This window comes from Coptis chinensis, chromosome 5 (assembly GCF_015680905.1).
Source record: "Coptis chinensis isolate HL-2020 chromosome 5, ASM1568090v1, whole genome shotgun sequence".
NCBI lineage: Eukaryota > Viridiplantae > Streptophyta > Magnoliopsida > Ranunculales > Ranunculaceae > Coptis > Coptis chinensis.
Window position 1 is genome coordinate 58,525,031 of NC_141460.1, and position 14,928 is coordinate 58,539,958.

General features: G+C 37.8%; 1 protein-coding gene and 1 long non-coding RNA gene across 2 annotated transcripts; both read right to left on the reverse strand.

Moving 5' to 3' along the window:
* Nucleotides 1-2,208: 2,208 nt before the first annotated feature.
* LOC147498128 (uncharacterized) lies at nucleotides 2,209-2,724 on the reverse strand. Its single transcript, XM_086563138.1, has one exon. The coding sequence runs from the start codon at nucleotides 2,722-2,724 to the stop codon at nucleotides 2,209-2,211; it is 516 nt and encodes a 171-aa protein (XP_086419264.1).
* A 5,399-nt stretch (nucleotides 2,725-8,123) lies between these two features.
* LOC147498129 (uncharacterized) lies at nucleotides 8,124-10,654 on the reverse strand. Its single transcript, XR_015194219.1, has 2 exons — nucleotides 10,540-10,654; nucleotides 8,124-8,336 (listed from the first exon to the last, which is right to left on the reverse strand). It is a non-coding gene; the product is annotated as an uncharacterized LOC147498129 (long non-coding RNA).
* Between the last annotated feature and the right edge of the window lie 4,274 nt (nucleotides 10,655-14,928).

Below are 14,928 nucleotides of genomic sequence, written 5' to 3' on the forward strand. Positions count from 1 at the left end.
GATCGTTGACCATTGACTTTTGACAGTTTGACTTTTTTGCACTTTTTACCATTTGTTCCATGAGTTCCCTTTTTCTCTTTTTGGCTCTATAACACGTTATTTAAGGTATTAGTTCCAGAATAGGGCTCTATCCTGAAAAAGCGATAAGAACATGAGTTTTCTACAATCAATCAATCAATAAATCAGATGTTTTGCATCCATTATAATGCAAGCTCACACGTAGGTGAATTGAATCAAGTGTTTTGTATTCTTTCTAATGCAAGATCGCTTGTATGCACGTTCATTCAATAAATCGATTGTTTTGCTGTCATTATAATGCAAGCTCACACGTAAGTGTATTCAATCAAGTGTTTTGCATTCATTCAATCAATCAAGTGTTTTGCATTCATTCTAATGCAAACTCACACGTATATGCATTTAATCAACTGTTTTGCATTCTGTTGGTGTAGAAAGTGGGTTTTGGTGTTTGGAAGTTGTTCATCTTCGATCTAAATTATATGATCTAGGCTAGGGTTTAGGGTTTAGAGGCTTAGTCGTTATCTTACAAAGGGTTTAGACATTGATCCTTGAAGCCTTGGAGTGTTTCCTGAGCTTTTGAGTTTTTGGACCCTTGAGTTCAGTTTGACCGTTGACTATGGCTTTGATCGTTGATCGTTGACCGTTGACTTTTGACAGTTTGACTTTTTTGCACTTTTTACCATTTATTCTATGAGGTCCCTTTTTCTCTTTTTGCCTCTATAACACGTTATTTGAGGTGTTAGTTCCAGAATAGGGCTCTATCCTAAAAAAGCGATAAGAACATGAGTTTTCTACAATCAATCAATCAGTAAATCAGGTGTTTTGCATCCATTATAATGCAAGCTCAAACGTAGGTGCATTCAATCAAGTGTTTTGCATTCTTTCTAATGCAAGCTCGCTTGTAGGCACGTTCATTCAATAAATCGAGTGTTTTGCAGTCATTATAATGCAAGCTCACACGTAAGTGTATTCAATCAAGTGTTTTGCATTCATTCTAATGCAAACTCACACGTAGATGCATTTAATCAACTGTTTTGCATTCTGTTGGTGTAGAAAGTGGGGTTTTGGTGTTTGGAAGTTGTTCCTCTTCGATCTAAATTATATGATCTAGGCTAGGGTTTAGGGTTTAGAGGCTTAGTCCTTATCTTACAAAGGGTTTAGACATTGATCCTTGAAGCTTTGGAGTGTTTCCTAAGCTTTTGAGTTTTTGGACCCTTGAGTTCACTTTGACCATTGACTTTTGACAGTTTGACTTTTTTGCACTTTTTACCGTTTGTTCTATGAGGTCCCTTTTTCTCTTTTTGGCTCTATAACACGTTATTTGAGGTATTAGTTCCAGAATATGGCTCTATCCTGAAAAAGCGATAAGAACATGAGTTTTCTACAATCAATCAATTAATCAATCAGGTGTGTTGCATCCATTATAATGCAAGCTCACATGTAGGTGCATTCAATCAACTGTTTTGCATTCTTTCTAATGCAAGCTCGCTTGTAGGTAGTTCATTCAATCAATCAAGTGTTTTGCAGTCATTATAATGCAAGCTCACACGGAAGTGTATTCAATCAAGTGTTTTGCATTCATTCAATCAATCAAGTGTTTTGCATTCATTCTAATGCAAACTCACACGTAAATGCATTTAATCAACTGTTTTGCACTCTGTTGGTGTAGAAAGTGGGGTTTTGGTGTTTGGAAATTGTTCATCTTCGATATAAATTATATGATCTAGGCTAGGGTTTAGGGTTTAGAGGCTTAGTCCTTATCTTACAAAGGGTTTAGACATTGATCCTTGAAGCCTTGGAGTGTTTCCTGAGCTTTTGAGTTTTTGGACCCTTAAGGTCACTTTGACCGTTGGCTATGAATTTGATCGTTGATTGTTGACTTTTGACAATTTAGCTTTTTTGCACTTTTTCCATGTTGTTCCATGAGGTCCTGTTTAGGGTCCTTTTGTCTCCTTTTGGCTCTATAACACGTCTTTTGAGTTCCAGAATAGGGTTCTATCCTAAAAAAGCGATAAGAACATGAGTGTTTTACAATCAATCAATCAATCATGTGCTTTGCATTCATTATAATGGAAGTTTTTTTTTTTTTTTTTAGCAAGCGAGGTTGTTAACGGGGTCCCCTACCCCTTTTCATTAATAATAAAATATAGTGAGCTACAATCGAATATAAGTTTTTCCCATAGCATCAGCTTATACAATTTTCTTTATATCCTCAGAAAACGAGCTAGGGATAACTTCGATGAAACTAACAGATAGAATAATACAAGCTAAAGCATCCGCTAACTTATTACATTCCCTATAAGTATGCTTAATAGCAAACATTTCCAAATTGTCTATTATCTCGAACACATCTGCTAACAGTTTCCTTCCTGGCCAAGGCACTTTACTTCGTTTTTTTTTAAATGAAATAACATTAGTCGAGTATGTCCTAGCTTCCACCTTGCTGCATCGATGCTGCTTAGCTAGCTTTAAACCCTTGTAAACTCCTTCCAGTTCGATAAGGGCAATAGTGTTGAACCTTGATAGCCCTTTCATTGCTGCCTTGACTTGCCGCTCATGGTCGCGTAGTGTTGCTGCCCACCCTCCATTGAGCCCTTGTAGCATACCATCAGAATTTAGCACTGTTATGCCTTCCCCTGATCGTTCCCATTTGCACCTTATAGGTTCCTTGGTGATGACTTGGACATGAAGATTCCACTGTTGCATAAACCTCACTCTATCGGGGTCAGTTCCAAACTATGCAACTTCATCTTGACATCGTGAATTATCAGTTCAACAACCAGCTGGGGAATGCGGTACTTGTTCTCAAATATTCGCGCATTTCGCTCCTGCCAAACCCAATAAAAAAACACATTTGTACACAACCGAATCGAGTATTTTTTACATCCCTTTCCTTTACTCAATCTAATAATCCATTCTAACTCATCCTCCCTTTCTACAGCCACCGTTCTTCGATACCCCGCCCTCAGAACCATTTCGTTCCACACATAGCGTGCAAAACAACATTCATAGAACAGGTGAGACTCTGTTTCATCCTTCTGTCCACAAATTCCACACAACACCAATTCAACCACCTTCTGCTTCTTCAATTTAACAAGTGTTTTAATTCCATCTTGGAACAACATCCATCCAATAAAAGAATGTCGAGGAATTTTGTCGGAAACCATACCAGATTTCGCCACACTTGTCACAGCCCGAATTTATAAACAATTAAAATAATGAATATTTGAAATATAAATATCTCAAACATCACTATATTCAATTGTCTAAAAACCCAGGCTATGACGGGGTGGATACAACACATGTCAAAACCTAAAACCCACAACATAAAGAATCTTAAACAACAAAAATCTCCAAAATTTCTCAACCATCACTTTATTAAAGACTATCTTCCGTTCAAAAACATCATATAAAACTCTAAGAATAAAAGGTCCTCAACATCGTATTCTCATGTCATATGAACAGGAACTAAGCTATTACATACTTCCAAAAAGAACAGACCAAAAAAATAAACTCTCGGACTGCTCCAGGCACGAATCCCAATCACACGCCACGGTTCCACTTCCTTCCACCTATGTTCCCAAGAACACACCCACGTTGCCAAAACAAAGCAAACATGGGTCAGTAAAATGGAATTTGCTGGTATGAGTAGATTAACCACATATAAACATTATCATACTTTAATTATCCAAACAATCACTTTATATTTTCCCATAACTTAATCATTCATTCGGCTTGGAAAGATGTGTAGTTCCGGCTATTTCAACCGCATAGCTTCTTCCCAAGCAAGACTTATATTATCTTAACTCATTCTAATACCTCATTTTAATATCTAAATACCAGAATTAAACTTACCGATATCCATCTGCCAGATAAGGGTAGTAGGACCGCCCCCTCAAGACAAGATGTTATTTAGTCCTACCCTCCTGCAAAAGAAAGTTACAACTTGCATATAACATATGTAGATATCCTATGTATTCAAAAGTAACCCAAACACTCGCATAATCAAAGAATACAACTAACCCGCAAGGCGAATACCTTAGTTCCTCTCTAGGGCAGTCCAAATAATCTAGTCATTCATGGCACATACAATGAATACCCTGGGTCATTCCTGCCACATTCAAGGAATACCCAATCCTACATTCCCGTACACTCAAGGAATACAACTAACCCGCAAGGCGAATACCTTAGTTCCTCTTTAGGGCAGTCCAAACAATCTGGTCATTCATGGCACATTCAATGAATACCGGGTCATTCATGACACATTCAATGAATACCCCTATATAACGCTTAACGGGTCATTTATGGCACATTCAATAAATGCCCACCTAACATATGACATCAAAAATCATAAAACTCAATTCCAAAACTTGAGGTGTGGAGAGTTCTAAAAGAGGGTGGTAAATTTGTTTACACATTATTGAACCGTATTGCATGTATTATTTCCGAGAACGAAGTAGTATCTTGATTCATGTATTTTTTGTTTACGCGTGATTAATTAGATTGATGTCTAAGTGTCATAACGTTGTATATCATAAAACTGAAATATCACATAGTATTTAATACATGTACACAAGTATATTTAGAAAAGTCTTAGCCTAAGCCAAACAGGCTAATAGTCCTAGACTTGTCCTAATAGACCGAATCATAATTTTAGGAAAAAGTCAAATTTTCGGGTCAACTGGTCAAAGTCAACCCTGGTCAAAGTCAAAGTCAAAGTCGACCTGCCAAGGGTCAACAGCAGTCAACCAGACCTAAACTCCTCTAACCCCAAAAGCCCAAAGCCTAAGGCCCAAAGTCTAACTTAAAAGTCAAATTTTAAAAAAACAAAAATAGAAAGATATAAGCCCACGATTTTGGCCCAAGCCCAAAATCGTTTTTGGCTACTGTTCATCTCCTTCACTCCTTCCTTCTCCAGCCACCACCGACCACCACAACGGCCACCACCGGCCATCCATGACAGAAAAAAACCCAGCGGTTTTGATCCTCACAAAAACCCCCACCTACCTATACCATCAAAACGCGATTTCGTTATCCTGACAAAAACGGGATCGACGCCATTAATGGCTGCTTAGAGCTTCACAAATACTTTCCCTCACTCTACAAAGACTCACACACCCAATCCATCCTCCTAACCCATAACAACAAGGCATTGCTTCAAACCAACAACCAACTAAGTTCATTAACCCAACACTAATTGAACTGCCATTTGCCGATACATTTTTTTTTTTTTTCGGGGAAAAGGTCGGTAGACAATTTACAAACTGAAATCACTCAATTCAAAACCGAAAAACGAATAGCAAGAAAGCAACTGAATTTCCGATAAGATACTTAAAATCTTCTTCCACGGCATCGTCATACTGGTCTAGTTCTCCTGATTCCGTTAAAGACTCAATCCTATCGTTGTCATTCAACCCATGACCAACCGATGGATATCACATTCAAATCAAACCCACGGTTTCAAAGAATTCAAATCGGCAGCTTCACAACACAATCCAAAACAATCAATCAAATAAAATCACCCATTCAAACATTTAAACCCCCAATCAACAGTATGTATATACACAAATAGAGTCCGTTAATATTCAAATTATTATTATTATTTTTTTTTTTATCAATGAAGATTTGGTTCAACTGTTACCATGAAAAAAAAACATAACCTCATGGTTTCGACAGAGATTGTAAATTATACAGAACTTATGTTTTGGACAAAATAAGCAAATTTTAAATAGACTATCATACGTAGTCATGTGAATGTCGATAATTTCAGTGAAAGAAAAACTCTACTCACCTGTGATACGCTCCTGTTGCCAGCAAAATCTCCAGCAGGAGACTTCTCCCTTTCCTCTCTGTGAAACTCTCTTTTCTGAAAAACTCACCGTTTTTTACCAACCCTATTTTTTTTTTCTTTTGTGTTTTTAAAAACCCCCGAAATAGGGACGAAGGTTTATCCCATAAACCCACGTCTCCTATTTCCACTAACACTTATCCTATTTTTATTTTATTTTTTCTATTATCCATTATTATTATTAGGAAAATAACCGGATAGAAACACGGGGTGTTATAATATACACACCTTAAAAGGATCTCGTCCTGAGATTCAAGGTAGAGTGTAAATTAACCAAACAACCAGTACGTCAACCAATAAAAATGAGACATACGTGTATACGTAAGTATACACACCTTAAAAGGAATAAACGTAAATAGTTTTCTTCAATTGCCAACACTTAATTAAAATCATTCTTTCACAATTCCACAGATTCATATCATCAACGACTTATACTATGTCCACTATCACATAGGATCAAACACCTACAATGTGATGCATGCACACTGGCTCACACACCAACGATATGCAAGTATACACTGGTTCACACACCAACGATGTATACTAACTCTCTACCATCACATAGGATCAAACACCAACAATGTGTGGTATGCACACTGGATCACACTCCAACGATGTACATGTATACACTGGATCAAACTCCAACGATGCATACAGAGAGATGTTATATATATTGGATCACACACCAACGATATACATAACTTGGACAATATATAAAAACTTTCAAATCCAACCTTTCTCAAAAGGGTTTTCCTTATTCCTTGGGTAAATTCTGAATTACTCAAATATGAAATTTTAAAATAACAATTTCTTCTTTAGCCAATACTTACTTAAAATCGAAAACTCCGTTAGAAAAACAACACTATAACATGCTGAACAATTTCAATTATAAATCATAAGAAACTAACCGTTAAAACAACCAGCATTTTATTTTCATAATCATACGATAATTTCTTACATGCTAAGTACCAATAAAGGAAACTAGCAAACAACAAATTCAAACATACCTAACATTAACCAGTGCAGTTCTTAGCATAGTGTCCCAACTGTCCACATTTATAACACTTTCCTACTAGTTCATTTGGTTTAGGACATCTTCGAATAGTATGTCCAACCTCCCCGCAGTTCAAATAATTACCATCAAATCTCTTTATCGAAGCACTCGCGTCCTTATCCACATGCTTACTTGTTTGCCTATTATATGGGTGATGCTGACTTTTTCTCTGCCTTGACGTGGTGACTAGAAATAAGGTGTAAAAGGGGCTTGTTTTGGGGCATTCTCTTTAATCTTCTCATCTCTCGGTTTTATTATCCAATTGTTCATATCTTAATGCCAAATCTAACACGCGATCGAAAGTTTCTGAATCAAAGGGTATCAAATAACTCGATAGATATGGCTCTAGTCCACGGATGAACTTCTGGTTCTTCTTTACTTGGGTATCCACTAGATAAGGAGCATACCTCGATAGTTCATTGAACTTAGTCAATGCACTGTAATAGTTTTCCCTCCTTGGGTCGATGAAAGAATTCCTCGCTTAATTGCTCCTTAACAAAGATTAGGAACAAACCTTCCTTCAAATCTTACCGGAAATCCTCCCAAGTCATAGTTCCCACATCCACATTATCCTTTGATAGACCTCCACCAAAATAAAGTCGACCCTCCAACCGGTGAGAGAAGCCAACTATTGCTTCGCGACCTCGATTGAGTTGCATCTTAGCAAACACGGACTCACACATAGTAACCCATTTCTTAGCATCAATGGCCCCTTTCTCTCCCTTGAACTTCTGGCCTCCTAAAGTTGCAAAATCCTTGTTTCTCCTAGCAAAAAGATCCCCTAGATTAGCATGTTGACCCCTCTGAATAGTTTGCACCAACTGAGTTAATATTGCTCCCAAATCAGCAAATATGTATTACTTCCAGCACCATTAACGTCAGTGTCATCTCCAACCATCACCTTAAAACAAAACGGACTTCTATTAATACTCCAAACATCTTAAACTCAAACACACCCAATCAATCACCACATTCCGAGGATCACCTAGACCTTCCCAATCTAGGCTAACCTAGGCTCCGATACCAAAATGTCACAGCCCAAATTTCTAAACAATTAAAATAATGAATATTTGAAATATAAATATCTCAAACATCACTATATTCAATTGTCTAAAAACCCAGGCTATGACGGGGTGGATACAACACATGTCAAAACCTAAAACCCACATCATAAAGAATCTTAAACAACAAAAATCTCCAAAATTTCTCAACCATCACTTTATTAAAGACTATCTTCCGTTCAAAAACATCATATAAAACTCTAAGAATAAAAGGTCCTCAACATCGTATTCTCATGTCATATGAACAGGAACTAAGCTATTACATACTTCCAAAAAGAACAGACCAAAAAAATAAACTCCCGGACTGCTCCAGGCACAAATCCCAATCACACGCCACGGTTCCACTGCCTTCCACCTATGTTCCCAAGAACACACCCACGTTGCCAAAACAAAGCAAACATGGGTCAGCAAAATGGAATTTGCTGGTATGAGTAGATTAACCACATATAAACATTATCATACTTTAATTATCCAAACAATCACTTTATATTTTCCCATAACTTAATCATTCACAGCTTGGAAGACAGGTAGTTCCGTCATTTCAACCGGCATAGCTTCTTCCCAAGCAAGACTTATATTATCTTAACTCATTCTAATACCTCATTTTAATATCTAAATACCAGAATTAAACTTACCGATATCCACTGCTGTATAAGGGTAGGACCGCGTCCCTGCACAAGATATTATTTAGTCCTACCCTCCTGCAAAAGAAAGTTACAACTTGCATATAACATATGTAGATATCCTATGTATTCAAAAGTAACCCAAACACTCGCATAATCAAAGAATACAACTAACCCGCAAGGCGAATACCTTAGTTCCTCTCTAGGGCAGTCCAAATAATCTAGTCATTCATGGCACATTCAATGAATACCCTGGGTCATTCCTGCCACATTCAAGGAATACCCAATCCTACATTCCCGTACACTCAAGGAATACAACTAACCCAAGGCCTTAATACCTTAGTTCCTCTTTAGGGCAGTCCAAACAATCTGGGTCATTCATGGCACATTCATGAATACGGGTCATTCATGACACATTCAATGAATACCCCTATATAACGCTAACGGGTCATTTATGGCACATTCAATAAATGCCCACCTAACATATGACATCAACAATCATAAAACTCAATTCCAAAACTTGAGGTGTGGAGAGTTCTAAAAGAGGGTGGTAAATTTGTTTTACACATTATTGAACCGTATTGCATGTATTATTTCCGAGACGCGAAGTAGTATCTTGATTCATGTATTTTTGTTTTACGCGTGATTAATTAGATTGATGTCTAAGTGTCATAACGTTGTATATCATAAAACTGAAATATCACATAGTATTTAATACATGTACACAAGTATATTTAGAAAAGTCTTAGCCTAAGCCAAACAGGCTAATAGTCCTAGACTTGTCCTAATAGACCGAATCATAATTTTAGGAAAAAGTCAAATTTTCGGGTCAACTGGTCAAAGTCAACCCTGGTCAAAGTCAAAGTCAAAGTCGACCTGCCAAGGGTCAACAGCAGTCAACCAGACCTAAACTCCTCTAACCCCAAAAGCCCAAAGCCTAAGGCCCAAAGTCTAACTTAAAAGTCAAATTTTAAAAAACAAAATAGAAAGATATAAGCCCACGATTTTGGCCCCAAGCCCAAAATCATTTTTGCTACCGCTCATCTCCTTCACTCCTTCCTTCTCCACCACCACCGACCACCACAAACGGCCACCACCGCCATCCATGACAGAAAAAAAACAAATGGTTTTGATCCTCACAAAACCCCCACCTACCTATACCATCAAAACGCGATTTCGTTATCTTCGACAAAAACGGGATCGACGCCATTAATGGTCGCTTAGAGCTTCACAAATAGCTTTTCCCTCACTCTACAAAGACTCACACACCCAATCCATCCTCCTAACGATAACAACAAGGCATTGCTTCAAACCAACAACCAACTAAGTTCATTAACCCAACACTAATTGAATCTGGCCGCCGATACATCTTTTTTTTTTTTTTGGAAAAGGTCAAGAGACAATTGACAAACCGAAATCATCAATTCAAAACCGAAAACGAATAGCAAGAAAGCAACCGGAATTTCCGATAAGATACGAAATCTTCTTCCACGGCATCATCTGGCATACCGGTCTAGTTCTCCTGATTCCGTTAAAGACTCAATCCTATCGTTGTCATTCAACCCATGACCAACCGACAGATATCACATTCAAATCAAACCCACAGTTTCAAAGAATTCAAATCGGCAGTTCACACAACACAATCCAAAACAATCAATCAAATAAAATCACCCATTCAAACATTTAAACCCCCAATCAACAGTATGTATATACACAAATAGAGTCCGTTAATATTCAAATTATTTTTTTTTATTTTTATCAATGAAGATTTGGTTCAACTGTTACCATGAAAAAAAAACAGAACCTCATGGTTTCGACAGAGATTGTAAATTATACAGAACTTATGTTTTGGACAGAATAAGCAAATTTTAAATAGACTATCATACGTAGTCATGTGAATGTCGATAATTTCAGTGAAAGAAAAACTCTACTCACCCGTGATACGCTCCTGTTGCCAGCAAAATCTCCAGCAGGAAACTTCTCCCTTTCCTCTCTGTGAAACTCTCTTTTCTGAAAAACTCTCTCGTTTTTTACCAACCCTATTTTTTTTTCTTTTGTGTTTTTAAAAACCCCCGAAATAGGGACGAAGGTTTATCCCATAAACCCACGTCTCCTATTTCCACTAACACTTATCCTATTTTTATTTTATTTTTTCTATTATCCATTATTATTATTAGGAAAATAATTGGATAAAAACACGGGGTGTTATAACACTACTGGCTGTCTCTTTCTCCTGATCGAGTGGTAGGTTTCCTTGAGTTAGATTTCACCATGCACTGTAGCAGTCCAAACAACTTTCTCTGATCCCCCAATCATTTCAACTTCATCTTCTGCTTGCTTTATAATCTCAAGCATATGTCTCTGCAGTACCTGCGGCACTTGCCAATCCCCATTGTGTATCAGACTCTGAACTTAGGCATTTAGAATCACATTTGAAACATAGGTGAGCCCAGAGGAAAAATAAGGTTTTAGAATACCAACTGGGGTGCCAGGGGTCCATCCATAAGTTTATATCTTTGTCGGTCCCAACTTGATAACACACTAACTCGATTTTTAGCATCATCTCTCCCATGCAGAATACTTCTCCAGCTCCATGAGCAATCATTAGGAATACTCATGTCCCAAAGAACTTATTCTTGATTAAGTTCTTCCACACCCACTTAGTCCAGAGTGTTTCTTCCCTACTGACAATGTTCCATACATGCTTCATATTGGCTGCTCTATTCATTACCTCCAAATTCCTTATTCCCAAGCCTCCCTCGTCATATGGATAACAAACATCCTTCCACCCAATAAGAGCATGGGTTGTAGTACAATCCAGCCCTTTCCACAGAAAATTTCACAACAACTTTTGAACCTCGTCCACAATTCCTTTAGGAAGCCTAAAAGATGAAATCCAGTAAATGTTTAAGTTACTCAACACACCCTTGATCAACTGTACTCTTCCCGCATACGACAAACTTTTCCCTTTCCAGCTCTGTATTCTCTTCGCCATTTTAGAAACCAATGGTAAGTGATAAAGAGCCCAAAACTGTAGTGTTAACCCCTTTAACTATATTGCTTTAGACCAATTATGTTATTAATAAGTAAGAGTTAGTACTGTTATTGTGTTTTTGTGTATTCCAGGCATTGGATTCGAATATGTGAAGAAATGCGTCCCTTTTGCGAGATAAAGGAGCAAGGGTTGGTTGCTAAGAAGTTCTGTGATTAAAGGCCAAGATTCAAGGAGAAAAAGCCTTTTTAAAGCCCGGTCAAAGCTGGAAAATCAAAGTCAACGCGGGCAGAAACAGTGCACAAAAGCCAGTAGAACTTCCGAAGGCCGTATCTTTAGACTCAGACCTCGGAATTGAGCCTACCTTATGTCAAAACGATCAGCTCGGAAAGAGCTTTCCAATGGTTTAAGCCTTGACCTAATAAGAGGAGCAGAAGTGGGTAAAAAGTCTATAGAAGTCAAATCTAGCTGAAAAGGCCTCTATGGACTGAAGAAATTGGGTTTTGGGCTCGATTTTTCGACCCAAAACATGGATCCTCAGCCCATGCATGAAAAAGTGGATCTGGTCTCCTCCATTTGTATGGAGAAGACTTAACTCTTAAAATAACCTAGATCTAGAGGACAAAATTAGGTTAGACTCCATTAATTAGTTAGAATAGCTTGTTTTAGATCTAGTTTTTACCTTCAATTAGTTAGTGTTAGAACAAAGTAGATTATTATTTAGAATCACTATTAGTTTTATAATAAAGTATTAGTTTTCATTTCAATTTAGTTATTGATTAAATTTTTATTTAGTTTTAGTTGTTTTAAATTCATAAATTAGGTTGTCTTCATTTTGATTCTTAGACTATTGTTAAAATTAGATTTATAAAGTTTAAATTAGTTATTAAATTATGACTTGTTATTATTGTTCTTGTGTTGGGAATGATAGTATAATGATATTAGGCTAAAACCTCCATCATAGGAGGTTAAGGAAGCCATGTGAGGATGATTGCTTCTTAGAGTAGTTGTTATTTAGAATAGAAATTTCACATCTCATTACTCTCACCATTGTTCCTTGTGGTTGTTCAATTGAATTTGTTTAAGTCTTGAGAGTTAAGAGTGGAAGGATTCCGTACTCTATATATTGCATGAATATATATGTGAGAGTAGGAAATAAATGCTTGATACCGTAAGAATAAAGTTAGAGTAATCTAAATTAGTTTTTACGGGTTATCAAATGGCGCCGCTACTGGGGATCGAACCCGGGTCACCCGCGTGACAGGCAGGAATACTCACCACTATAGTCCGATATTTGACAGGCGGGAATACAGCCGCGTTACCCGCGTGATAGGCGGGAATATCAAATGGCCCCGCTGCCATCTTAATCTCGTTTAAGACAAGAATTCAAGGGGCAATCCCCCATTCTCTACCCACCCACCCTTTTAATTTTTCATTCTTATTTCTTGAATTTTCGGAACTATTCACTGTTTTAGGCATAGGGGCTGCGGATTCACAGAGGAAAATACTGCAGTAAAGGTATTTGTAAATTTCGAAAAATTTTGAAAATTTACAGGCGTAATCCTTAAGGTGTTATTGATTTACTGTAAGTTTGTCAGATTTTTTTCTAATTGTTTTACCTTGTGAACAAATACGATCTTTATAGTGCTCCATTTCAGTTTTCAAACCGTAAGTTCTTGAAAAACAGACGAGTAAGGTTACTTAGGCAGTTCCAAAAATTCTAAATGTTTTACAAGAGTTTCTATCCTAAGTCAGGAGTTTTCAGTAAAACTTTGACGAGTTTTTTATTTGTTTTGACCTCCTAACTAGTGGAGTGTTTCCAGTGTGTTTCTGCAGTTTTGCAAACACTTAATTTATGGAACAACAGTCGGTAAGGAGGGTTTGTAGAACTCCAATTGCTCTAAAAGTTTTACAAGAATAGCCATGATCTGTCAGGAGTCTCCAATAAAATTTTGGAGATTTTTGTCTCTGTTTTGATTGGTTAACCATTCAGTTGTTTGTATTGTGTCCGAAAACTGTTTCACAAACTTTGAAGGGCAGAGAAGGACTTACATAGTTCCGATTGATCTGAAATTTTACTGGCTACTTGACAGACGTCTTAGCAAACTACTGTAAAAATTTCAAATTTTTTAAGCGCGCCCCACGCCCTAGATAGCCTATTTCCAAGCATGCCCCGCGCTCAACCGCCTGGACATTGTGTCAAGCATGAGCGTGACCCGCACCCTAGGTAGCCTATTTCCAAGCACGCCTCGCACTCAACCACCTAGAACATGAGTTAGACAGGACCGTGACCCGTGCCCTACCAAGGCCATTTCTGAGCGCGACCCGCGCCCTCTTCTGGAGCAGCCCGATTTTCACAGGTTAGTCCAAAGTTTCATTTCTTCAAGTTATTCAATGTTTCTAACATCATACAAACACTAAGATCGCGTATATAAGACGTTATTCAAACGCGTAGCAAGGAGGCATTTAGGTACTCTTTTTTCCACTCCTCGCCTCTTCTCTCAGGGGAGTTTTAATTCTAGTATAATCAGGCTTGTTTTTTGTAGACATAAATACCACACGCCTATCTAGAATTTCACACACTACACTTGCATTAATGGCTAAAGAACAAGAGACAGGCTCTCTGATTTTTATAAAGCGCTAAACGATGGCCCTAAGTCGTGCATCGTTCTTATAGACCTAGTGGGGATTTTCGAATTCCCCCTAATATATTTAACTTGTTACCAGTTTTTCATGGTTTAGACCACGAGAAGCCTTACCAGCATATGCATTGGATAGACCAAGTTTTCACTACATTCCATCATCCTAGCGTAAGTCCAGATCAAGTTAAACTTAGGGTGTTTCTATTCACCCTAGCCGACAAGGCGGCGTCTTGGTTAACTGCCCAAACGTCAAACTCTGTGGACTCATGGGCTAATCTTGTTCAATTGTTCATGGAACAGTTTTACCCACCACTGAAGATAGATGAAATGCTTCAAAAGATTCATTTATTCCACCAGAACCCTCATGAATCCTTTTCAGAGGCCTGGAATCGTTTCACTGATTTTCTCATTGAATGCCCGCATCATAATCTTGAGAAGGACATGCTTGTTTGTGTCTTCTTCAAGGGGCTTTTACATCGTCCTAAGGAGGTTCTAGATATCATGACTGGGGGTAGTTTTCTTAGTAAAGGAGCCTTGGAGGCTTATACATTCTTAGAAGATCAATCTAAGAGGAACAACAATTGGGGAGGTAACAACTCTTCCCGCTCCACTCTTTCTTCTTTTGAGGTTAAACCTGAATCCGAGCTTAAAACTTTTATCGATGCCCTCACTAAAAGGTAGATGCCATCT

Bases quoted from the DNA above. Each gene is read 5' to 3' on its own strand.
- LOC147498128 (XM_086563138.1), bottom strand. From the start codon at position 2,724: ATGCAACAGTGGAATCTTCATGTCCAAGTCATCACCAAGGAACCTATA.